The sequence below is a fragment of the Leucopleurus acutus genome (assembly GCF_964270905.1).
Source record: "Leucopleurus acutus genome assembly, chromosome: 17".
Lineage (NCBI taxonomy): Eukaryota > Metazoa > Chordata > Mammalia > Artiodactyla > Delphinidae > Leucopleurus > Leucopleurus acutus.
Genome location: NC_139159.1, coordinates 2,960,293 through 2,986,739, shown reverse-complemented (window position 1 = coordinate 2,986,739; position 26,447 = coordinate 2,960,293). Strand labels below are relative to the sequence as shown.

Genomic DNA, 26,447 nt, shown 5'->3' with positions numbered 1-26,447 from the left:
CCGCTCTGCGGCATGTGGGATCTTCCTGAACCGGGGCACGAACCCGTGTCCCCTGCATCGGCAGGCAGACTCTCAACCACTGCACCACCAGGGAAGCCCTCCCATGTTCTTTTGACAGCATACATCTAATACCTGTTTATTTTCAGGGAGTGATGAATGCAAGAGTTAACCTTAATCTCTAATAAGAGTGTTAATTTTATGCTTTGCTTTCAATATATCAAAAATGTTTTATCTTTAAGCTAATCGAACATTAAACTTTCTATAGTAAATCTCTTTTATAAGTTCCAATTTTTTATACCTTAAGGTTTGTTAAAAACCAAGTGTTCACGTGTCTAGTGTAAACTTGCTATCTTTAGAGGGTGTTTCAGCATGTGAACGACATCCTCCTTCTCTCTGTCTTCTTTTAAAGAACACCTCATGGACTACTTAGATGCATGTAGTGTTAACAGAGAGGTGGTGAGATTTCTGTGTGTGATAATAACATATTATTTCTTTCAAAATGCTAACCTCTGACTAGAGCAGTCCCATTACTTTACTGACAGGTCTTTTGTGCTTTAAGTTTAGGAACTGCGGTTTCAGTCATGGCCAAGATTCCACTGTTGGAGTGCCTAACCAGACATAGTTACAGGGAATGTTTGGGAAGACTGGATTCCTTGCCTGAATGTGAAGGCTCAGAAAAGGCCGATATGAAAACCTCCACTGAACTGGTGCTCTCTCCCGATATGCCTGCAACAATGAACAAACCCTCCTTAACCTCATTTCACAAGTCCGTGCAACATGTAGCCCCAGACACCACAGATGCTGAAAGTGGAAAAGAAATGAGGGAACCTTGTCCAAGTCCTGTCCAGCAGGACGAAGCTGCAGTAGATGCTAAAGACGGTGACCTGCCTTTTTTTAATGTTTCTTTGTTAGACTGGATCAATGTGCAGGATAGGCCTAATGACGTGGAATCGCTGGTCAGGAAGTGCTTTGATTCCATGAGCAGGGTAAGAGTCATCTGATTTTTCTTGTCATTTAACCACTTGAAATTATGTTACCTGTACTAAATATTTTCTGTACAGTAATGGGAGAAGGGGCGGGGGTAGTACCATGTTATAGCGGAAATAATGAGCCTTGGAATAAAACTTTATAACCATATCTAAGACTTTGGACAAATCAAATCATTTAATGCATAACCTTATTTATGAACTGATGGTAAATTTGGGAAGATTATTAGAAGTAATATAGGTAAAATCTCTATGCAGTGCCGAGCCTTGAGGTGTCCACTCCAATGGGGATGGTCTTGGTGGTGGTGGTACTTTGAATTTTTTTTCTCCTGATCCTGTAATGTTGCTTGGACTTTTTAATATCTCCTGTCCTCTAATTTGTCCCTACAGTTAGGCTCTTTGATCTGCTAGGTAAAACTTGAACAGTCTTGCTGGTTTTCATTATTGCGCCTTGAGTACTGAGCATTCTCTACAAGTAAATCGATAAAATGATAACATTTGGCCATCGCTGTTTCTTACATTAACTTAATAATGATTCATACGTTCACATTTACAGATGCTGTAGAACTTTCAAGCTTTTGGGGGGAAAATATTAATGATATAATTTCGTTTTTATCTATAACTGTTTTTTACACTGAGAATGATTGATGTTCGATGAAATACACAAGTCTCGAGTGGTTAGTTCACGGGAGTAACCAACATCCAAAGGCAGATACATTGAACCTTTCCACCTCCCGGAAAACCCCCATGGGCCTCTTTTGCATCACTCCCCCCGCCACCCCCCCCCCGCGCCCCACCCCCTCCCAGGGAACTCATCTCTGAGGTTTAAAAGAAGTAATTTTAGATACAGTATCTGCCTGAGATATTTTAAAATTCAAAACCTAGACATTGTGTTTTTAGTTTGTAACCATAGTGACTTGTGTTTTGGATTAAGTTCTCCCCCAAGTACACTTATAAAAACTTTTAAACCTGGGGAATAAATCTGGAATAAACCTCTTCAGATCTGATCAGTAAGTGGATAGAAAATCTTTGAGGCCTGAGAGGAAGTTGTTGAGGCACATGCGTCAGTGATGCAGACCATATGAAACAATATTTTGAAGGCTGCTGTTGTCTAAAGATGATGGGCAGAATACTTAAACTTTTCTCAAAGGTAAACTTTTGACTTGGAAAAGAGACTTATTAATCTTTGGTTGGTTATTGGGGGAAAGGCAGCACACTGTCTGGGATGCCTGGAAAATAGCAGCATGTTTTCTCGTTTAAGTTGTTGGACAGTAGAAATGGAATGCATTCCAAAGTTTATTCTTAGTTCTCTCAGTACACCCATTTCCTTGATGACATCCTTTAGGCATTTCTTTCATTTTGACCATTTATTATTTGTTGTCAAAGAACGCTTCAATTAAGACATTTGCCAGGGCGGGGAAGCATGGAATATATTGTGCAAAGATTACTGCCAAAAATGAATGAAAACTAGTGTTCCTATTCAAACTTGACATTTTAGTAGCCTAAAAATTCCATCTGTGATTGTGGAAAGTCAACCACGTGATTGTGATAGGGTGATTGAAGCGTCATCTTTTATAATTCCACGTGAATCAGAGAACAGGGCTCTAGGCCACGAGAACCACTTTTTTAAAGAGCTTGCATTTGGCTTTGTGTTTGCATGTTTAAATGAAATCTAGCAAAGCCATAAGTTTTATTCACTTTATATGACAAGAGAGAAGAAACGGTGATCCTTTTCTGGCTTAATAACGAAAATTCACAATAATTCATACCTACAGAATTCAGTGAACCTTAAAATATTCTTCCATGCTTGTCTGTATAGTTGTGTTGTACTCTGAGTGAATTATGAGATACAGAAGCATTAGAACCAGGAGCCATGGTTTGGGGTTTGTTTTTTCTTCCTTAAATCACTGCTGTGTTTTACGTATAGTAATTTGGCCCAGGTTGAAATTTTGAATTATTTTAGTCATCTTTTTTAGCCTTTTATCACCCTCATAATTTATAACTAGTCAATACTTTGGATTGGAAATGTGTGCACATTGGACTCACCATGGAAATGAGGAAATGTTCACATATGCACAAGTTTTAGTTAATATTGCGTGAAGCAGGTGCTGCCCGTGTTAAATAATGGCTGTGTTAACTTTTTTGTGATGTTAGAAATGCAGCTTCTTATTGACTACACTGAATTCTTGATAAGAGTTCATTTTTAACTGCTTTCGTATGTTGTCTGTGAACCTAACACTGTACCTAAAATGAGTAATTTACAGTCCCTTTGTGGCGATCAGGGAAGACACGAAGGAGGTGGTATTGACTAGGCCCCTCACAGGGAGGCTGAAGTGGGCTTCAGCAGCTGGCAGGACAATCCGTGTGAACAAAGATGAAGCTAGAGAAACAGCATTTGTCTGCAGTTCAGTGTTCTGTGCTTTGGGGACGCGTCTGGGTGCCGAGGGAGCCGTTTCGGGATTCCAGCAGAGGACAGCTTAGTAATCACAGCCGATGTCCCCGTGGAGGTGTGAGCGGGCAGGCAGAAACCCGCTGAACATTTGTGAGAAGGATGAAGGGTTGGACAGGCGCGGGGAGTTCACCTCCTTCGAAATCCTGTAAGAAACAGTAAGGATGGGCCATAGCACAGAGTCCTGCGGGATCTCGCCTGTTTATGGAGGAGACAGAAGAGGAGCCAGACCCAGCGGAGGGGACGCCCGAAGCTGCGAGGGGTGGTCTCCCTCCCACGGGTAGGTGGGCTACACTGTGAGCCCCGCCGGAAGCCAGTGCACGGAAGACGCCAGTGTGCAGTGTTCTTCCAGGGGAAAGTGGAGCAGGGTGGAGAGAATTTTGGGGGTTCCTTGAATTACCTAAATCCCAGAAATCTTGGAGAATTAAAGCCCGGGAACAGGAGAGATTGCAGAGTAAGAGAGTGTAGTTGATCAAGCAGCTTCCTCGAGGAGCTGCAGACTGAGAATAAAGGTCTCTCCAGGAGGGAGGGAGGTTTGAAGGTGTTGCTTTGTTTTAGGGGGAAGTTGATCGATCAGACAGGTAATGACCGAAGAATGTGTTTTCGTTATTAGTTCTGCTCTACTTCATAAGACCTTGAAAATAACATTTTCGGTGGGATATTGAGAATTGAATGAATTGTGGCTTGAATTGAAAGGTGTAATGTGGCTTGAATTGAAAGGTGTAATGCAGTGGTTAAGAATCTGCCTGCCAGTGCAGGGGACTCGGGTTCGAGCCCTGGACCAGGAAGATCCCACATGCCGCGGAGCAACTCAACCTGTGCGCCACAACTACTGAGCCTGCGCTCTAGAGCCCACGAGCCACAACTGCTGAGCCCACATGCCACAACTACTGAAGCCCGCGCGCCTAAAGCCTGTGCTCCGCAACAAGAGAAGCCACCGCAATGAGAAGCCCGTGCACCGCAGCAAAGAGTAGCGCCCGTGCGCAGCAGCGAAGACCCGACACAGCCAAAAATAAATTAATTAATTTTTAAAAAAAGTTTAAAAAAAAGTGTAATGCCTAAAACTAGATTCCTACTTATGTATCCCAATATAATCAGTAATAATTGTGTTTTATTAACACCATAACTACCCTGATCTTGACCTTCTTGTGGAAATATAACCTTGATTTCTCGTGCTTTTGCTTTTCTGTATTTTTCACTATTACTGTTTTTCATTAAAGCTGTGTATCAAAATAGTGTGAAATACATTTTAAGCTATTTGCAGAAAATTTCATTCGCACGTGTTTCCTTGTCATTCAGCTTGATCCACGGATCATTCGGCCCTTTATAGCAGAATGCCGTCAGACTATTGCCAATCTGGATAATCAGAACATGAAGGCCATCAAGGGGCTGGAGGACCGGCTGTACGCCCTGGACCAGATGATCGCCAGCTGCGGCCGACTCGTCAACGAGCAGAAAGAACTCGCTCAGGTGCTTGTCGCAGACTCTCTCAGGAAAAGGAATTCGCGGTTTTCTAGACCCGTCTTTTATGTCAGTTGCTGTGCACCGTGTTTTCACTTCACCCATGAATGCTGTTCACACGGTGTTACTGGTTCCACGTAGTAAAGGTGGAGGCCGGTTCTTCGCGTTCGGGTTTGAGAGCACCACGTGAGCTGAGGCTGCGGAGGGTGACGGGGAGGCGGCCCGGAGACGCTGTAAGCGGCAGGGGAGACCTGCGCACGCGACAGCCCCGTGCTCGCCACCCGAGCAGCCCCCTGCTCCCTCCTGAGGAAGCCGGGAACCTCAGAAAATTTAGGTCTCATTTAATGCAGTGTTCTAGGAGCCCTGTTGCCAGGTTAGGTTGATGACCAGCAGAAGGTGGTGGAATCGAGGGGAGTTTTCCACGTGGTGACTGGCTGTGACTCTCGACTGCTTTGTGTGCCCCTCCCCTGGCGAGAGCACTCTGTGAGAACAGCCTGGAGCCAAAAGAGGCCACTTTTCTAACCTTGACGCTCACACATGCTTTGCTGGTTCAACTTGCCCTGCCACCATTTTTCCTCTAAATGTCTTCTTTCATTAGAGCGTCAGAGTGGTCACTTTAATGGGTACAAATGTTGTATTTCACCTGCGTGGCTGAGGACGTGTAGTATCGGGGAGGTAGATAAAGCGTGTAGATAGAGCCTTGCTGTGTTCTTTTTAAACATGTTTAAAATATTTATAGCATTTTTATAGTTTACTAACTGAATTCATCTTGTAATTACCAGATTCTCTTTTTCTGTCTCTTGATTTTGGATCCGGCCCCCTTACTGTGAACTGAATTTCTTTATCTTGTGTTTGCACCGAATGGAGTCCTCCCAGTGTAATGCTAAGATAGATGTGATACTGGGTGTCCTTGGTTAATTCCTGATCTGTAAAAATGATCGACATTTCACCATTACAGTGTTCGTAGTAGGTTGTTTTTCCTCCTTGTTTTAATAGAAACCCTTTATCAGATTAAGAAAGGTACGTTCTGCTTCGAATCTTGGACCATCCTTGGATTCTTGGAATAAGCTCAATGTGGTCATAGTATATTGTCTTTTTAACGTATTAGCTGTATTCCTTTTAAGGAATACATACATCCTTGATGTATTAAAGTCTATCATACGTTAAAATATCCTTTAGTATTTCCTTCCAGGGGCAAATGCAGGTTTTGTCATTTGAAAATCCTTTGTTTCTGAAGGATATTTTCTCTTAATAGAGAATTCTAGGCTGTTACTGATTTACTTGTAGCACTTTGCCTTTGGTTTGGGTTTTAGCAGTTTGACATGGTGAGGTGTGGCTTTCTTTGCATTTCTCCTGCATTGGGCTTGTACTTCATGAATTGTGGATTGATGCCATATTTTTCTTGGATTCAGTAAAAAGCAATTGAAAACCTATTAAGATTTTATCAAAAGAGAATAAAGCAGTAAGTTACTTTGTAAAAATAGATTAAGTTACAGAAAAAGCACAGCCACGGTTAAGCACGCAGGATATTGAAAGAAAAATAAGATGTAAAATAAATACTAAAATTATCTTACTTTCATATATTGAATCATCTCGACTTTTTTTTAACACACATCATTTAAACTTAAATATTTTCATGATATTTAGAAAAAACATGAAACAGAAAAGAGAGAGAGAACTACCAGAAAGTAAGAAGACACACTTGCTGTCCTTTGTTGGTTGTGTGGTTGAGCCCTACCAGGATAATTACCTATAGTAGCAAGTGTGACAGCGAGATGGGTGTGCAGATCCTAAAACTTCTATAACATGGTAACTAGTGAGTAGAGGAGGGAAAAAACCTGTGAATACAGTGATCAGCAAGATGTCTCATCAAGATGTCTTTGGACTTTTTTTTTTTAAGTGTTTGCTCTTGGCTTTGGCACATCTGTCTGAATTAATCTATAGTCTAAAAACCATCCCTGCCTAACAAAAAGATGCAAGGTTCACCTGTGAAAATAAATAAGGATAGCTAATAAAAAAGTGTGATAATTACTTTTCCTATGAAACAATAAAATACACTGTAGAAGTCATTGTTCTAAAGATAATGAGCACAGATCAGTGGAACAAAGTGTATAATAGCCCAGAAATACCAGAGGAAGGAATGACTTTTCAGGGAGTAGTGCAAAGTCGATTGATTTTTATTGGGGGAAGTGTATAATATGCTATTGAATATCATTGATTAGATTAAATCTGTTGTTAGTTTTCACAGGGCTTCAAGTCAGTGCCCCTGTTTTTATTTACCTGTGCTCTGACTGAACTGTGGTGTAACAGGAGTTTACAGTCATAGGTTCTAGTTCTGATTTGCCTGCTGTGTCCTTGGATATGTTGCTTTAGCTTCCTGGGTCTCATTTTTTTTTTTCTAGCACAAAAATGGAACAGAATTAGATGAGCATACATTTCTTAAGAACTCTGAATCTTTGCTATGGACACACCTACTACACTCAGAAAAGTAGGAGATTTTAAAATCTTATTTGAAAGTAGAACAGTTCATGTCTAACGTAAAGCTTTTCCTCTTAAATGAATGCTCATGGTTTTCATGAAAGTTAATATCCTTTAAAATATTTTCTCCCAAAGGGATTTTTAGCTAATCAGATGAGAGCTGAAAACTTGAAAGATGCGTCTGTGTTACCTGATTTGTGCCTGAGTCATGCAAATCAGTTGATGATTATGTTGCAAAATCATAGAAAACTGTTGGATATTAAACAGAAGTGCACCACTGCCAAACAAGAACTAGCAAATAACCTTCATGTCAGACTGAAGTAAGTGATTCTAGGGTATCTAATGTGGGATGTTGAGAGTTGATTTTTTTTTATTTCTCCCAAGTGAAGGCGTAATCTTATCACCATGTTGACATACTTCACTGGTTGATTGACATGGGCTTGGATGATGTTTACAGAGCTTGTGTGTCTTGATTTCATTCTGTAGGTGGTGTTGCTTTGTGATGCTTCATGCTGATCAGGATGGAGAGAAGTTGCAGGCTTTGCTCCGCCTCGTTATAGAGCTCTTAGAGAGAGTCAAGATCGTTGAAGCTCTGAGTACAGTTCCTCAGATGTACTGCTTAGCTGCTGTTGAGGTTGTCAGGAGAAAGATGTTCATAAAACACTACAGGGAGGTATGCAGGTTGGATTGTACTTTGATTGTGCCTGAGCCTCAGTGACTTGGCGTGTGACACTAACAGAGGCTTTCCTTTTCTTAGTGGGCTGGTGCTTTAGTCAAAGACGGAAAGCGATTATATGAGGCTGAAAAGTCAAAAAGGGAATCCTTTGGGAAGTTATTTAGTAAGTGTTCTTTATTAATAACATACTTTTTAAGAAAAAATGCTGTTTTTATTTCATAGATATGAATAGCATTATATAGCATGAGTTGTAAAATAACCATATTGTTAATTTCTTTACACAGGGAAGTCCTTTTTAAGAAATCGTCTGTTTAGGGGATTGGACTCCTGGCCCCCATCCTTTTGTGTACGTAATTTATTTTCTAATATGACTAAATCCTGTGTGTGTTCAGACCTTTATTTCAGAAGTAGAGATATTTATCAGAAACAGAAATTTTTTATCAAAATGTTTTTGGCTTTAAGATGAATTCATAGTTTTTGGTCAGGAGTTTTCACTGCATGGGACGATGAAGTCCTACTGCACTGTCGAGATGGGTGGGAACAGATTCTCCCCCTCACCTTATCTGTCTCCACCCCTCCTGTCCCTGCCGCCCTTTCCCTCCCCTCCCCTCCCCTATCATTCATGTTGCACAAATCAGAATAGGGTGACCCATCAGGTCATCTTCATTGAAACCATGAAAAATAAGGTTGCTGTATTTCTAAACCAGAGTGGTCTGGGGACCACTAATTTTATTACATGAAACATATGATTCCGTGATCAAAGAAGTTTTGGAAATGCTGTAGGTTTGTTGTTTTCTCCTCAGACACACTGCTTAACTGTTAAACATGTGTTTGTACTGCAGGATTCCTTAGGGCTATAAATGTATGTGCTTTTGTGTATCTATGAATGAGTGTTGTAATAGGCAGGATTTCCCACACTCCTTTATCTAGGAACCCTGCTTAATGAAGGGTGTCTTGATGTCTCTAAATCTGCATAAGTGATGACTCAGACCATTGGAATTATCCTAAAAGGTGCATTTCTTGGCAGTATTTATAAAGAAATGGTAGATAATTTTTTTATGAATCTGAAATTGGCTAAGACTTTGTATTTTGGAAAATGTAATGAAAAGGTGAAGAAAAGGGCAAGGAGGAAGTTTTGCGTAAGAAAAAACGATCTTTACTGCATTAAAACAACACAGCACGCTAGTAGGTGACAGGAATAGATACAGAGGGCTGGGGCTGTCCTCACGACTGTGCTGTTGGTCAGGTAGAAACTTGGGAATAGCCTGTGTAATAGCGAGACAAATGGGTTCCTTTAATGCTGGCGGGAATACCAGAATTCCCATGAAAAGACGCTGAGAACAGAGAAGTGGGGAGTGAGCACGGCAGTTGATCACCAACAGCTTGCACGTCCCTGTTATTTCAGACTCAGAAAAGTGGTCTCCCCATCCTCACTGAATAGTCCCTCATTTGCATTTTATTATTTTATTCAGTTTCTTAGGTGTGAGGAGATCATTTGAAGCATTTTTGTTGGTTATTGAATTTGATTATACTAAGAAATCAGTTACAAAATTATACTGTATATTTTTTTGTAAATTACTATTTTTTTAATATAGACACAGAAGCCTCGAAAGTTTGACTGTGAACTTCCAGATATTTCATTAAAAGATTTACAGTTTCTGCAATCATTTTGTCCTTCCGAAGTTCAGCCGTTCCTCAGGTAAATAAAGTTCATATTTTTAGCTTTAGTTACTGCCTTGTGATGATTTCGTTACTCTGGAGCTGTGGGAAGGACAGCAGCACCGCGAGGGGAGCCGGAGCAGAGGAGCACATCGTGAGAGCTGCCTGCTCGTGGCTGATGGGAAGTTTCTGGGGAGTATAAAGGTGATCAGAAAAAAATGAAGAATATAAACTAGGAGGGAATTAATGCCTTACATGAAGTTAATTCTTTTCTGGTAGTGATCTGACGTTGTTGCATACTGTGAGAGATTTCTGATTTATCACTTTTATTTACTATATATATTTATTTATTTATTTAATTGGAGTATAATTGCTTTCCAATGGTGTGTTAGTTTCTGTTGTACAGTGAAGTGAATCAGCCATATGTATGCCTATATCCCCTCCCTCTTGGACTTCCCACCCCTCTAGGTCGTCACAGAGCACTGAGCTGAGCTCCCTGTGCTTCACAGCAGGTTCCCACTAGCTAGTTATTTTACACACGGTGGTGTATATATGTCAATCCTGATCTCCCAATTCGTCCCACCCTCTCCTTCCCCCCCCTTTAATGATATGTCTTAGTCTGCTTGAACTATTCCTGGTATTGACTGAAAGACGATGGTGAGTTGCTTTTGACATAGATTGGTTGCAGTTATCCATTTTTCATTGAGAAATTAGAAATCTAATTCGATTGTGCTCTGTTTCAGGGTGCCCTTACTTTGTGACTTTGACCCTCTGCACCAGCACGTACTTGCTCTACATAATTTGGTAAAAGCAGCACAAAGTTTGGATGAAATGTCACAGACCATTACAGACCTACTGAGTGAACAAAAGGCAAATCCCGTTCTTTCCAGTGGTTCGCCTGTTAGCGTAAATGCCTGTGTTGCTGCAGCTCTGTAAGCCTGTCCCTCTCTTTTCCAGGCATCCGCGAGTCAGACGTCCCCACAGGCGGCTTCCTCACCCCGGATAGAAAGCACGACAGGAATCACAACTACTACCTCACCCAGAACACCCCCTCCACTCACTGTGCAGGACCCCTTGTGTCCTGCAGTCTGTCCCTTAGAAGAATTGTCTCCGGATAGCATTGATGCACATACATTTGATTTTGAAACTATCCCCCATCCAAACATAGAACAGACTCTTCACCAGGCTTCGTTAGACTTGGATTCATTAGCAGAAAGTCCTGAATCAGATTTCATGTCTGCAGTGAATGAGTTTGTAATAGAGGAAAACTTGTCATCTCCTAATCCTATCAGTGATCCACAGAGTCCAGAGATGATGGTGGAATCCCTTTACTCCTCAGTCATCAATGCCATCGACAGCAGGCGAATGCAGGACACGAGTGCCCGAGGTCAGGAGCAGTCGGGCCACCACGCGTCTCTCGGCGTCCAGCTGGAGAAGTGCCGTGTCACTGCCCACGACTCGCACCTCAGTGTACAAACCATAAAGGAGGACCTTTGCCACTTCCGAACGTTTGTGCAGAAGGAACAGTGTGACTTCTCAAATTCTTTAAAGTGTACAGCAGTAGAAATAAGAAACATTATTGAAAAAGTAAAATGCTCTTTGGAAATAACACTAAATGAAAGACACCAAAAAGAACTACAGTCTTTAAAAAGTGAATATGAGGGCAAACTTGCTGCACTAGTAAAGGAGAGTGAAGAAAATGAAAACAAAATCACAAAGCTGAAAGGAGACTTGGTGTGCCTTGAGGAGGTTTTACAAAATAAAGATAACGAATTTGCTTTGGTTAAACATGAGAAGGAAGCTGTCATCTGCCTGCAGAAGGAAAAGGATCAGAAGTTGTTAGAGATGGAAAGTATAATGCATACGCAACACTGCGAGATGGAAGAACTGAAGCAGTCACGGGAGACCGTGCTAGCAGACTTAAAGAGGCTCCGCGTGGAGAACGATGAGAAGCTCCAGCTGTTGAGGGCAGAGCTCCAGTGCCTGGAGCAGAGCCACCTGAAGGACTTGGAGGACACTCTGCAAGTCAGGCACACTCAGGAGCTCAAGAAGGTCATGACCGGCCACGAGGTCTGTTTGGAGAAATTAGAAAAGGAAAGTCAACAGAGAATCGAGCAGATGCAAGATTCTCATGCCACAGCCATCCAGGAAAAAGAACAGCAGCTTCAGGAATTAAAACTCAAGGTTTCTGATTTGTCGGACATGAGGTGTAAGTTAGAGGTTGAACTTGCCCTGAAGGAAGCAGAAACGGATGAAATAAAAATTTTGCTGGAAGAAAGCAGAGCCCAGCAGAAGGACACCTTAAAATCTCTCGTCGAACAAGAGACAGAACATTTGAGAACAGAGATAGGTAAACTAAAGCAAAAGGTTCAAGATGACAATGAAAATTACCAGGTGGGCTTGGCCGAACTACGAACTTTAATGACAATTGAAAAAGATCAGTGCATTTCAGAGTTAATTAGTAGACATGAAGAAGAATCTGATATGCTTAGGGCCGAGGTAAACAAAGTGACATCATTGCATCACCAAGCATCTGAAGTAGAAAAAGGCCTGAAAGAAGGATTGGCTGAACTGCAGAGTAAACTGGACTCAGAACTGAGTGCTCTTGAGAAAGAAAAAGAGGAGAAGATCACCCAGCAAGAAGAGAAGTACAGAGCTATTATCCAGAACCTTGAAAAAGACAAAGAGGAATGTGTCATGTGGCACGAACAGGACCGAGAACAGCTGATTCAGAGGCTTAATTGTGAAAAGGAGGCAGCTGTTGAGACTGCCCGTAAAGAAATGAGCTTGGAAAGGGAAGCTGTTGAGAAGGAGTTGTTAGAAAAAATTAAACATCTTGAGAGTCAAATAGCAATCAGGTAAGAATGAACTTTTAGTCTATAATCATAAAATTAAAGTCTCAGTGATGGAGATTTTAATTGTGAGTGTAATCGCAGTACCTTGATTTACTCATTTACCTTAGGTAACACCTTAGGTAAAGGTAACAGTGGAGATACTTTATGAAGTAAAAACGTACTTTTGAAAGTAGTGTTTCTCACAGACATCTAAAAAAATTAACAGGCTACATGAATCCATTAGGATGGCTTTTAAAAATGGATTCGTATTTTGGATTTTGAGAGGAATAATTTTTGAAAATTTCCTATGTTTTCGGGATCTTCTTATTCCTTTTTTAAGTTATAAATTTCCTTTTGGTTTGTTTGTAGTTCTTTCCCTAAATTCTTCATTTGAAAGTTACTTATTTTCATTCTTTTAAAATACTGTATGTATGTATGTATAAAGAGCAGCAGTTCGTAACTTCCGGGTTGGTGCTGTGTAGCTTTCTGGTGGTTATTTTCTTGACATTACAATTTCAGTTATTTCCTCTGTGATTCAAAAGATAACGTTAAATGCTGGGTTTATACAGTGGTGAGGGTTCTTGCGTTGTTATTGTTGCTGCCGGATGTTACTGCCTTGGCTGAGAGAAATTGGGCTTCCGCATTTCCACTCGTTAAAATTACTTGAAGGGGTTTGTGGCCTAATAAACGATTTCTAGAATGTTATCAGTTGGTTCCATCATTAATTTTTCCAAGGGAACATATGATAGGTATATTTGCATTGGCTATTTTAACCTCTGGCCGGAGGTTAAAGGGACTTGTACACCGCCTCCTGTGATCGACTGTCCGCTGTGTGGTGTTCATACCCTGGTGCGCAGTTCACCCTCCGCGTCTGTTTTGAAGACAGAAAGCCTTTATGTGTTCTGGAAGGATGGCGGGCTCTTAGAGGAACTAGGCCATACTCGAACCTTCTCAGAGCTTGGGGGATGCCGAGGTCCCGGCAGTCACCGCAGAAGGCCGGGAGGGCACCGGTGACACAGCAGGAGGACAGACGCGGGCGCGCCCACCGCGGCTGGCGGCCGGCGGGGCCCCTGGGACGGCGCGGCGGCTCCGGGCGTCCCCGCGGGGCCCAGCGATGGGCTCGGGGTGCGGCTCGGCCCGGGACTGTGTTCCTGGACGACGGGGAGCGGCCCCGGGGAGCAGGCCCAGCCGCCCTTCTCCTTCCGGATTCCATGCTCGTCCTCCTCGTTGGCGGATTTCCGGTTGCAGAGGGGGTTCCGGGAATAATCCGGTGCAGGTGAGGCTCTGGCACTGGGGTGGGCGCAGCACCGAGCACCCTGGCCTCCCGCGGCTCCCGCGTCTCTCTCACCCGCACTGACCTGCCGGAGCCAGGCTCCTGCGACGCGGCCTCTGTCCCCTGTCTCCCTTCCCTGGAGCGTTCCCGCCATCCCGGAGTGGATGCGCGGCTCTTCGTTCACCTTTCCACACGGACGGCCTCTCTCCCATACTCTGTTGGCCGGTCCTTCCCCGGGGCGGGCGTCCTCGAGTTCACTGCTGATCATGGGCGCCCCTGCCCGCCGGGCTCTCGTCCTGCCCCTGGGCTCTGGAAACCGGGCCCGCCAGTCTGCTTCCCTGCCGGGCTCGCCGTGGCTGTGATGGAGGGAAGGGAAGCACCTGCTGTGCCCGCCTGGCGCTGCTGGGGCTCGTGTGGGCCCGCCTCGCGTCCACCACGTCGTCACCAGAGTGTCCCCCCCGGCGTCCTGGCTCCGTGGGCGAGACAGTGTCCTCTTCCTGACAGGCGGCTCGGGTCACACCGTAACTGGGGAGAGCACGGTCAGGCTCTCGGCCTCTACAGACCCAGGAGCGAGCCCTGAGCCATCTTACGGAAGGGAAACGCTCACCTGCTTCAGAATCCTGAGGGCCTCAGCCGCGATTCTCCTGTAGGACTTGCCGAGGCCCCGTACGCTGCCCGTTTCTGCCGCAGACACGTCTGGCACCCGCTGGGAGACGGGCCCCGCCGCAGGGCAGCTGGCACGGGTTGCAGGGGCTCCCACACAGCAGGAGGCTGGGCAGGTGTCCAGGAGGAGCTGAGCGTACTGGGTGCTGCCCGCAGCCCTCGGGGTCCTCACCCGCACCCTGGACGGGCGTCTCGCAGGCCTGGACCGCTGGGCACTCAGAAATCTCGCTGTGCTGACAGGCTTGTGGGCTTCCACGGCCCTCATTGCTCACCCCACCGGCACTCATGTGTCTTGCCCTGGTAGCTCAGGTAGTGGCTAATTCCTGTTTACCAGGCCTGAGGAGCATGTTGCCATAAGTGGGTTGCATTAGTGTGATTTCTTGAGGGATAGCAGGAAGATCGATAATGCCTGCCAGCGAGACTTCAACAGAGGCCCGGAGAGTTGATCTAATCCTGGATAAGACAGAGTCGATTGCGGTCCCTGTTGGTGAAATCACACTGCTTCCTGTGGTCTCTACCCGGGATTGATAGTCTGTGGCCTGTGGGAATCCAGCCCACAGCCTGGTTTTGTAAACACAGCTGAATTGGCTCACGGAGAGGCCATTTCTGCTTTGTGGCTGCTTTCAGCAGAGTTGAGTAGCTGTGACGGAGATTGTCTGAGTAACATTTATACTATTCAGTATTTGTCTTTACAGAGAAAAGTTTGTTTATCCCTGGTCTGTACTAATAAGAATAAAGGGGTAAGAAATCACCGAATGAGTAGCTACATGTCAGGTAGTAGTGGTCTTGTTAATTTGCTCCAGTGAAGAGGTTATGTATGAAATAGCAGTTTTATTGGAGTCACTACCTGATTAAATTATGATAACCCGTTGCTTGTTTTTATATGTTTCCGACAGGACGCATACTTAAGTTGAGCGAGATTGTGGTAGAAATCTCCTCTGTGTTTCAGGGATTTTATGGCTCTTCCTGCCGTAATGGTCCTCGTTCCATCAGTAGGGGGACCAGCAGTGATTCACCAACAGTTGCTTTTACATCTGTTCCATTTCAGATCCTGGATGGAAGGGCGCGTCTCTCGTGTATGGTTGTCAGTGGTGTCCTGGTGGACCACAGCGGCATTAGAGTCATGTGAGAGCCGGTGCTCAGGATTCCCTCAAAAGTTGATTAATTACCTTCCTTGAATACACACTCAGCCTGGAAAATGGCCGTGGGTCTCTTTGAAGGTTGGAAAGAAAACTCTGTATAAAATTTTGGCATTGTAGTTGGTGACTGACTCAGGTCTTGGAATTGGGTGAAAGATGGCGATTCTCTGGAAGTTAGATCTCTGAATGTCAGCTACTGGGTTTTTTAAAAGTCAGTTTAAAAGCCTTTATCGGCCCGTTCTGTTAGAGCCCTAGTGACAGCCACTGCCAGAGGTTTTTCTGGGTCAGACTTTCGGTTGCTCAGGCTCTGCTGCCTGTGAGGGTGCCACGTCCTGCGTCTGGTTAAGTGGTGCTGGTCGGCCCCTCCCCTCCAGAGCCTGTCCTGCCCGTGAAGCTCGCTGAATTTTACTAGCTTGTCCCGCCACTCTCCCTGTCCTGCAGGCGCCCTGCAGAGCCTTTGGGGTGGTGTTTCTGAAAGCCTTGGTGAAGGAGCATTCTCTGGGCCCTACCAGGGGTTATATAATAAAGCCCGAGATTTTAGTTTCTTTTTAAAGTGTCACATTTTGTCAGTGGTAACAAATTATGTCACTTATTCATTGAAGTAATGTTGATCATTTTTGAGAAAACATCTATCAAAAACGCAAGTCTAAGTGACCAAAGCTTGTCATTTTTCAAATAGAAGTAGCGCACCATGAAAGAAGGTGCTCCTTCGGTGCACACGGAACAGCTGTGCAGGTGCTTTGCCATGAGACAGACGTACCTCGTGATGCAGAAGGGCTTCGTAGGTACTTCTCGTTTTGTCACACAGAGGATTAAAAGATGTAGGCTCAGTGGTCAGGATCCAGTACTATTAATAATTTTACTGAATCTAGGATATTCCAAAGTAAACCTGCCTTCACTTGGAGCGCCTTGAAGTGCAGGATACAGTGATTGAGAGTATAGTTGGTGCTACTGTCTCTCCATTAAGGTGTCAGCAGTTTTATCATCTGTGCGATGCCAGCAGGGAGTAAAAGACAGCATCTTGGCGTCATCGTGTGAGTAGTTCTGACCTTAGTGATCCCTGGACAGTGTCTTAGTTACCTCCAGGGCTCTGTGGATCACCCTTTGAGAGTCACTGGTATAGGGAACCAGTTGGCACTTTCTGTGAAGGCTTCCTTTTCAGTATTCTAGGCTTTGTGGCCTAAGTGGTCTCTGAGCTATTTAGCTTCGCTCTTGTATCAAGAGGAGTGAGAGAGATGAATGAACAGGCGCGGCTGTGCTCCAGTGAAACTCAACAGGTCACAGGCCGGATCTGGCCCGCAGGCCATGGTTTACCCGTTAGGTCCACGTTTCAGGCAATCACCACAGCAAACTGATAATAGCTAATATTGAATCTAGAATCTCTGGTCTTTACATCCACGCAAATTTTGGCCTGATTCTTCCTGTTCTAACTCTCATTGGATCCATCCGTGTACATACTTCCTATGATTCTGCCAAAATAAATGAAGAAAATCTTGCAATTGTATTTTCTCCTTGGTTAGATTTTTAGCTCCTCTGGGATCTGGGGATTTGAAAGCCGCTCTGGGTCTGGTAGTAGTGAAATGGTGGGAGAGGTTGTCGAGAAGGAAGATCAGCTTAACTGAGAAGGGACCTCAGGAAGGTGATCCTGATCTCTCCAGGGAAGGGGGTAGGGGAGCTTGGTGGGCACTGGGGGCTCCGCTGGATGTCTCCAGACTCTCGCTCCGGAAGACACAGCTGTCCGGTTCTGCAGTGGGGGCCTGGCTCCACTGGAGCGCCCATTGCCCTGGCGCCAAGGTGGTTGCTGCCTTGCGGTTGGAGCCGGTCAGAGAATCAGTTCCAGGTCCCTGTCTTGATGGTTTTCTCCCCTAGGGTCGTATTTGTATCTGTCTGGTATGAGCTTAGAAAAATAGAACCTCTTTTAAGTATTCCAAGAATAAAGGGTTTAATACTAGGTTTAGAACTTGAGTGAATTTGGGGAGGGCTGGCGGAGCGAAGGGTAAGCGTTGCTGCTGAAGGGCTGGGAATCGGTAGGTTCACAGTCACCTTAAGTACAAAGCTGGTGGCTCGTCAGGAAACCGTTACAGATTCTCTGGAGATTGCTGCCAGGTGTCTACTGAGACGTCGACCCAGGAAACCCCTTGTGACCCTCACTGCCCTCCTGTCTGGTCACAGCGCCCTCTGGAGTGATAGACTCTTTAGCACGCCTTCATGCAGGTAACTTTTTGTTGCCAAACTTGAAACCAGAACTTCCTGGGAAGGGGATTCTGGATAGTGTCGTTCTCGGCTGCCGTCGCACAGAGGAAACCCTTGAAAGGAGTGAGGAGACTTGAAGGGAGTGGTGCTGATGGGACGGCACCCGGGCCAGCTCCTCTCCCAGCCGTCCCCACTCGGCCGGTTGTACATCTGCCAGCAGCAGCATTGAGAGGCCACCTGCCTGGGAGAAAAGTTGGCGAGATATAAATGGGAGTATTAATTACGTCTGTAATGTCAGAGAGGTCCCGCAGATCAGAGAGAAAAGGGCAAACAATCCATGAGAAAAATGGGCAGAGGATGTGAATCGACAGGTCAGAGAAGACAGGAGACAGACAGCCAGGGTGCGAATAGCTGCTCTGTCTACTTGGGATTAAGCAAATGCAGAATTAAAAGTGGGTGCCTTATAACTGGGAAAAATGAAGTCAGTAGTATATATTATTTTGAGAGTTGAGGGCAGGGGCTTTCTCACACCCCGTGTACACGGAACACACATGCAGGACACGTGTGTGTGGTTTGTATGTGTCGGGAAGCCTGCCTCCCGTGCCGCTCACAGGCGTGTGTCCAGGAACAGTTGCTGTGGGTCTGCCTGGGGACGGGAACACTGGAATAGGGTGTCGTTTCGAACCTCTTATTCTGTGATCTCAGAAGAGTTTTTGAAAACCCACGATCAACTACTCGGTTACTAGGCCCAAATCTAATACAGTCACTGATGGGGGAGAGGCCACTCTGGTGTGTGTTCAGTGCGGGTTTCCTAGTTACTAGGAGCACTGGGTGTAATAGCTTTGCTCGCACACACTGGTTCATGGACATGGGGGAACCAGAGTTGCTCTGTTTCAAGTTCTGTGTGATGGGATGACGTTCCCAGCTGGTAACAGATATACCTTGCTTCCTTCAGTTTTAAGTTCAGGGCCTTTTTAAGGTTTTAAATTAATATATGGAAAGATAGGGTTGTGTAAGTTTCTCTTTTGGGGGAGGGCAACCTTTATTGATAAATTTCTTAGATTTCCATGGTAGTACCGCTGGATCAGAAACAGCTTTAGCTAAATTGTGAGATACTGGAACCCTTTTTTATGTCTTCTCCCCACACAACACAAACATGGCTCCTAATTTCCCAGAGGAAGCCCGCCAGTGATGCTGTTAAAAAAACTACTTAAAATATTCAGCTCTTCCTTACTGCTCAGTTTGCTAGGGTTAATGCCCCCTGAGGTCAGAGCCGTCTGGGGCCTTGGAGTCCTGCAAACTGCATCTGAATGATGGGGCTGGTGGTAATCTGGAGCGTTTTCTATGGGAGCCTCCAGCAGTGTGACACAGTGTGTACTTTGGGTCAGACTAATAATAACAGTCCCTCGATGTCATGGGATTGGTTCCAGGACCTCCCCCAATACCAGAACCCGCCGAAGCCCAAGTCAGCTTGTATAGAGTGGTGCGGTGTTTGCATATAACCTCCTGTGCACGTGAGAGCATCTCTGGATTACCTGTAATACCTAACAATGCAGGTGCTGTGTAAATAGTTGCCAGCCCTCAGGCAAATTCAACGTTTGCTTTCTGGGACTTTCTGGGATATTTTCAACTCGTGGTTGGTTGAATCCGTGGATGCGGAACCCAAGGATAAGGAGGGCCGCCCATAAAGCCACGAGAAGCCCTGCCCCAGCACAGCATGGTTCTTGATCATTCTTTGTGTTAAAAGCTCTTTTTTTGTTGTTTTTTTTTTTTGGCTGCGTGTGGACTTTCTCTAGTTGCGGCGAGCGGGGGCTGCTCTTCCTTGTGGTGCGCGGGCTTCTCATTGCGGTAGCTTCTCTTGTTGCGGAGCAGAGGTTCTAGGCGCACGGGCTTCAGTAGTTGTGGCACTCAGGCTCAGTAGTTGTGGCGCGCAGGCTCAGTAGTTGTGGTGCACAGGCTTAGTTGCGCCGCGGCAGGTGGGATCTTCCTGGACCAGGGATCGACCCCGTGTCCCCTGCACTGGCAGGCGGATTCTTAGCCACTGCACCACCAGGGAAGCCCCGTAAGCTCTCCTTTCTTTGTTTTTACTGCCAAAGTGTTCACCTTGCAGGTCAGTATATACCCTGTGCTGATGTCACGGGTGCTCATCCTGGGTGTTGGGGATGACCGTGTGTTTACAGAGTCAGTAGTGTCTGAACGTCCTGTGCCTGAACTGTCCTTTCTGCCTCATCCTCGCACAGCACTGACCCTGAAATAGAAACAGCACTCCCCTCGGTGCACTGGGCAGCGTACAGGTGCAGGGCACCTAGGAAGGAAGGTCCTTCCCGCCTGTGCACGCACACGCGATGTGAGCGCACAATTGCACTCCTACAGGATTCTTATTACTTAGCGTCCTGTGTCAGCTGAAACCTCTCATGCAGACATGCCCCAGTGTTCTGACCAGGATCCTTACAACAGTCTTTTAAAAATCTAAATTCACTATATGTCATTCTTTCTAGACAAAATTCTTCAGTGACTTTACATTGTACTTAAAATACATTTGGTTACTTTTTTAAAAAAATTTTATGGTTGAGAGTCTGCCTGCCGATGCAGGGGACACGGGTTCGTGTCCCAGTCCGGGAAGATCCCACATGCCGCGGAGCGGCTGGGCCCGTGAGCCATGGCTGCTGAGCCTGCGCATCTGGAGCCTGTGCTCCGCAACGGGAGAGGCCACAGCAGTGAGAGGCCTGTGTACCGCAAAAAAAAAAAAAAAAAAATGTTATTGAAGTATAGTTGATTTATAATGTTGTGTTAGTTCTGTGTAATTTTGAAAAAATTAATGCTGTATTTAATTTTTAAAGTCATACCATTGAATCTACCAAAGAAGATTCTTCAAGCCTAGTCGCTGAACTTCAAGAAAAGCTCCAGGAAGAAAAAGCTAAGTTTCTAGAACAACTTGAAGAGCAGGAGAAAAGGAAAAACGAAGAAATGCAGAATGTGCGAACGTCTTTGATTGCTGAACAACAGGTTTGTAGGTCTCCCACCTTACTGCATTCATTTGAGGTCTAGAGGAGATGCACATACATTCACAAGTAAATTTTCTTTGTGTAGCTGAGGTTTCTTATATCTTAAATGTGATTTTCCCACATTGATCCTGATGGCATTTATTATTAAATATCTTCTTCGTGATAGAAGCATTTTCTTTTTAACCGTCGTTATGTCACATAGTAGGTGCTTCAGAATGAAGCAGTGCTAGGTTAGAAAGAGGCAATGTAAATTCTGTTCCTGGTTGCCTAGCTACCTGTGTGACCTCGTAACCAGCATTTAACCTCTTCACATCAGTTTGGTGTTTTTGCAAATGAAAGTGTTTGTACTGCTGCATAGATGATATTTGAATTTTTTTTTCTAAACTCTAAAATTTTATTCTAAATTACATGCTGATAATTCTTATCCATGTGATAGGCTGGCGGTAGGTTATGGTGGAATACTGTTGAACTTTGGTGATTCCCTTATTAATATGGATCAGTGGTGAGAGCTGACGCTTGTGAGGTCAGCAGCGGCCAGTCCACTGAGGGTCAAGATGCCCTGTGAGGGAGCATTACATCAGCTACGGTGCTGGGCGGCAGTGGGAGAGGAAATAAAGGAGCGACGCGGTTGGATTTCTCCGTAATCAGGATCTCTGGCTGGGGCGCAGGGCAGAGTGAGGGCTGCCAGAGCAGACCGGTGTGAGAGCAGGTGTAAGTCAGGCCAGGGGTAGCACGACATCCTTTTTTATCCCGAGGAATACGTTTCTGAGACTGGTAGGCATGTTACAGTTAATGTGCACATTTAATGTGGTGTGGTGTAGTTTTCCTTTTCTTATTGTCTTTTTAGAGTTAAAAAAAAAATGTCAACCAGAGAACAGAAAGAAAATGTAGAAGTAAAGCTCCAAACACTTAGGAACTTTAAATGTTAAGGCCTGGGGAAAGACAGAGGAGCCTGGAAAAGGGGGAATGAGAAAGAGTAACCGGAAACAGAGTGTGCTTCACGGAAACCAGGGAAATGCACTGCCCAGGGCTGGGAGGAGCCACCAGGTTTAAACTGAAGAGGCCATTCAGGTCTGTTTTTAGAAGTCTGAAGTTGTGCATTCTTTCATGTCTCCTCCTCCGTGAGCTAGGTCTTTCTCTCCTGCTTTCTTGCTGCCTGTCTCTGTGCTCCTGTGAGCCTGTGCAACTGCAGACTTCCAGCATTAAGGGGGGATGAAATAAGACGGAGACCAGCGTGGAAAGCTGCCAGCCATCTGATCCAAATGTAGTTCTTCTTTTAATAGCTGTCAAATGAGAGGGGAGGTGACTCCTAAGGTGCCTGCCAATTTTAAGTGGTGCTTGGATGTTAAGTGGTAGTTACTTGAGTTGATTTGTAACTAGCTTTATAAGGGCTCCTTGGCCCTAGTTGGCTCTTACATTAACTAGTCTTGTTTCTAATATGTGTATTATAAATTGTGTTAACTTTTCTGAAAATCCATTTGATATTGCAGAAACAGCCAGGGGTTATGAAAACAAAGTAACTAATGTACTATTATAAATGTTTGTTCATTTTCTACCATAAATGACACGGAGCAATGGTCTAATACAAAGGCATATCATAAATACTCTTTCTGAGGGGGTCTTCCTGTCTGCTTTCTGGCTAGAAATGAGTCTAACTCAGTATTTAACAAATTCACTAATTTTGGCCCAAGAATGCCACGTTCTTGTTAAACGTCTCTGTTTCTAGCATCATTGGCATTCACGATTGCCTGGAGGATCTTGACTCTTAACTGTGGAAATTGGCTCACGGGATCTCTGCAGGCAGCTGGCATGTATGAGATCCGCAGTGAGCAGGCTTTCCTAGAAGTCGAGGAGTGGCAGGTCCAGCCATTATGAACCAGCAGATACCCAGATGAGAGGAGGAGATGGGATACAGTCATGTCCAAAATGTGACTGTGGAATCGAGATTTAGCTAAGGACAGAAGGAAGATTCCAGAGGCAGGGAGATCACTGAAAGGAACAGTTAAGTATATAACAGCACTGGTTAAAGTGTTGGTTATTTTATTTCTTTCCCCCACATTTAAGACATATTTACTGATGCTTTTCCTCTGACAATAAATATGTGGACAATAATGTGAAAATAGCATTCATTTTCAAGATATTAAATTGGAGCATATCTTAGTACAGAACTAGGAAAATACAATCGAATGTGTTTACCACAGCGTGGCATTTTTATTTCAAAATAAACATCACTTGTGAATTATGCTTTTTCTTCTCCCCATAGAGACGCACCATGCAAAAATAGACGTATTTTCTTTAGCTCTGGCTGCCCTGTGCATGCAGATAATTTAAGTAGTTATCGTTCTGTTGTTCCAGACCAATTTTAATACTGTTTTAACAAGAGAGAAGATGAGAAAAGAGAACATAATCAGTGACCTCAGTGACAAGCTGAAAAGCACGATGCAGCAGCAGGAGCGGGACAAAGGTCAGTGGCGCTTCCTCACGCAGCGTTGTTAGTTCCGTGTCACACTCCATGATTGTAACGCTCACGTCCGCCCGGGGCTGCAGATTTGATCGAGTCCCTGTCCGAGGACCGCGCACGCTTGCTGGAGGAGAAGAAGAGGCTGGAGGAGGAGGTCAGCCGGCTGCGGGGCGGCGGCCCTGTCCCCTTCCCGGGGGTGGCCGCCGCCCCCGAGCTGTATGGGGCCTGTGCGCCCGAGCCCCCGGCGGAGGCCCCGGATGCCCTCGGCGAAGGCAGGCCGGACTCAGCGCTGGAGACCAGCACGATGTCTGTCCGGTGAGTGCCCGTCCTACTCGCCGGGGGCCGCGGCCCATGGACCTGAGAGCTGCGCATGTGAATTCTCCGTGCCGCGGCCTGTGATAGCGCCACTGATGGTGTGCGGGAATCCACTTCGGCACGTTTTCATACCGTGCCCAGGTGCCACCGCAGCGTGCAGGCGGCCGGGCGGGGACCCTGCAGTGGGGTCCAGGCCTCGAGGCCATGGCGTCAGGGGCGCAGGACTTCCTTAGGGTGCGTCCAGCGTGCTGAGGCCGTGCTATGGGGAGGGAGTTGTCACTTCTGTGTGGAAACTGAAGTAAAATCAGATAAAATTCAAACTCACGGAAGCAGAGAGCAGGAAAGTGGCTGCCAGGGGCTGGGGTGGAGCATGGGCGGTGTTCTCACCGAAGAGGCGGGTAAATGACGTGAGGTGATGGGTGTGTTAGTTAACTTGATGGAGGGACTCCTCCCACAGCGCACATGTGTATCAGGCCATCGCGCTGCGCACTTTAGATGTATTACGTATTACGGTTTTACTTGTCAGTTATGGCTCAGCTTAAAAGAATGAAATAAAAGCCTGCATGCTCGCTCTTGTTTTCTTTTCTGATTAGTTTCTGACTACCTCAGTGTGATGGGCAGATTCACACATGACAGTGACTAGGGCTTTGTAGACATGTAGGAATACTTTTGTAGTCTTTATATAGATTTGGTTTGTTCTTTATGAACTGAAGCTTTGAGTTTTATAGCTCACTCAAGGACTTGTGGCATTTTGTTTGTTTCTAGTTTTAATGGTGAAGCCGCCCAAGAATGACCGTTTTATCTGTAACATGGATAAGAAGAATGGTCCCTGGGAGAAAGCTTGAAATTTCAGACATTATCCCTAGAAAAATGCATGCGCAAAGTGTTGCTCATAATTTCAAAAGGTTTATCAGTCTAGATTCAGGATCTGTGGTATAAATTTCATACCATCCTACACCATCAAAATGGGTCCTAATTTAAACAGGCTGCTTCTGAAAATTTAGTACAAACGCTTAAATCTGTAAAGTGCTCTGTATTAACAGTTACATTTCTAAAACCTTATTGGAGACTGTGAAGTCCAGAATTTTAAGACTTAAACTAAAATAAGCCATTCTCTCTTAGAGAAAACGTCCACATGCTCTCTGAAGAAAGGCAGAGGATAATGCTGTTGGAACGAGTAAGTGCATCATTTTCTTGAAACACAGGGTTTAATAAATATGTTCACTCCGGGATGCAGTGAAGTAAACCTTACGCTGAAAGCAGACTTGTGTTTTTAGATTAGGTTTTTTTTTTTTTTTTTTAAATTAATTTTTTTGTCTGCACCGTGTGGCTTGTAGGATCTTAGTTCCCCAACCAGGGCTCAAACCGGGCCCTGGCAGTGAAAGTGCTGAGCCCTGACCACTGGACCGCCAGGGACTTCCCCAAATTAGATCTTTTTTAACGGTTATTTTTGTGGTTACTTTCGAGAAGTCCTGTCATCTCTGATCCAAGTGGCCAGGAACAGTTCAGGATTCAGCAATGCAATAGAAGTGTGAATTTCACTTACTAATTTCAAAAAACAAAATATTAACTATTTTCCAAAGTAGGGCACAAGTAGAATATGTGAATAATGAAGAAAAGTTCGGGTTTTTATAGTGATTAATTGAAGTGAAGAGAAAAAAATGGTAATAAGGGGTTTCTTCTCAGCTGCAGACTTTACACATCTTGGTTCAGAGACCACTTTTCATTGCTGAGGCTTTGAAGATTTTTAACACTTTAGCTCCCTACAAGATAACCGTCTGATAAGGACTCAGTCAGAATTGTACAGATTTGTGCTCTTGCACGTGTGCTCTTGTTAGTGAAGGTTCATCAGCATCTGCTGGCATGAGTAGTATAATTGCAGATTCCTCCTCTTGGGCCCGACCTCCTAACAGAGCCTCTGGGAATGGATCTCAGATAGTTACTGCGTATTTACAAGGTCACAAGTGGTTCTAATGCATACTAAACTTTGAGAATCCTTGGCTTAAGGAAATAAACCTAAAATTGTTCTTACTCTCTTTTAAGCCAGTAAATAAGACAGTTGGAAAGGATTCCTAGAAAAGAATGTCCCCACAAACCTTTTATGGTAGAACCAGACTTGAGCACGCAGACTATATTTTCGAGCATAAACCAGGGGTCTCTCTTTCCCACCCCTGCAGACACTACAGTTGAAAGAAGAAGAAAACAAGCGGTTGAATCAGAGACTGGTAAGGTCTTCTCGCCCAGTTGATCTTGACATTTAAACTGTTTGCATTGCATTTCATTATAAAGATCAGAAGGCTGTCTGGCGTGATTAGTTCTTTCCTGGTAGTTTTCGTTGAGCTGCGCTGGTCACTGATGACAGTTGACCCTTAAGCCTGACCACATGCACTGTCTCAGTCTTACGATGTTAAAAGCAGCCAGCAAAATCCACGTTGTCTTTTCTGATTATTAATAAGCTATAATCTCTTCGGATTGCATAATTACACGTGTTTATAATGTCAGGTTGGGGCTCTTGGTTAAGTGCGCAGGTAGTCAGAACTGCTCCTCACGAGGCTCTTGGCGCGTCCGCCCGGAGGTGTGTGGAATCAGCACGTTCTGTCCGTCACGGATTTTCTTTCTTTCTTTTTTTAACTCAAGGTGTTTGAACCTGACACCTTGCCTGAGACCCTGCGTGGCCCTCTGAATTGCCGTGGCTTTCCTCTAGCCTGTGAATCAAGCCAAATGCTTGATGAGTCAGGTTTACAGTCAATCTTACCAGCTTTAATAAAGCAATTGCTTCGTTTTTCAAATTCTGGTGATGACAGTTCATGAGGAAATAGGAACAGTTTAAGGCCTGTGTTCAGGACTTCTGAAAA

The 26,447-nt window shown here is 44.9% G+C and overlaps 1 protein-coding gene across 2 annotated transcripts in view; it reads left to right on the top strand.

Annotated features, from left to right (window-relative positions):
• Positions 1–26,447, top strand: part of RB1CC1 (RB1 inducible coiled-coil 1) — a 43,416-nt gene that overhangs the window by 9,248 nt on the left and 7,721 nt on the right. For both annotated transcript variants that reach the window (XM_082858763.1, XM_082858762.1), the window contains 14 exons: positions 560–986; positions 4,735–4,905; positions 7,510–7,694; positions 7,861–8,047; positions 8,132–8,213; positions 8,335–8,396; positions 9,646–9,749; positions 10,453–10,579; positions 10,667–12,567; positions 20,652–20,817; positions 23,172–23,280; positions 23,364–23,592; positions 24,715–24,769; positions 25,770–25,817. In XM_082858763.1, coding sequence (XP_082714889.1) covers positions 560–986; positions 4,735–4,905; positions 7,510–7,694; positions 7,861–8,047; positions 8,132–8,213; positions 8,335–8,396; positions 9,646–9,749; positions 10,453–10,579; positions 10,667–12,567; positions 20,652–20,817; positions 23,172–23,280; positions 23,364–23,592; positions 24,715–24,769; positions 25,770–25,817 — 3,853 coding nt within the window. The remainder of the gene's footprint in view (positions 1–559; positions 987–4,734; positions 4,906–7,509; positions 7,695–7,860; positions 8,048–8,131; positions 8,214–8,334; positions 8,397–9,645; positions 9,750–10,452; positions 10,580–10,666; positions 12,568–20,651; positions 20,818–23,171; positions 23,281–23,363; positions 23,593–24,714; positions 24,770–25,769; positions 25,818–26,447) is intronic.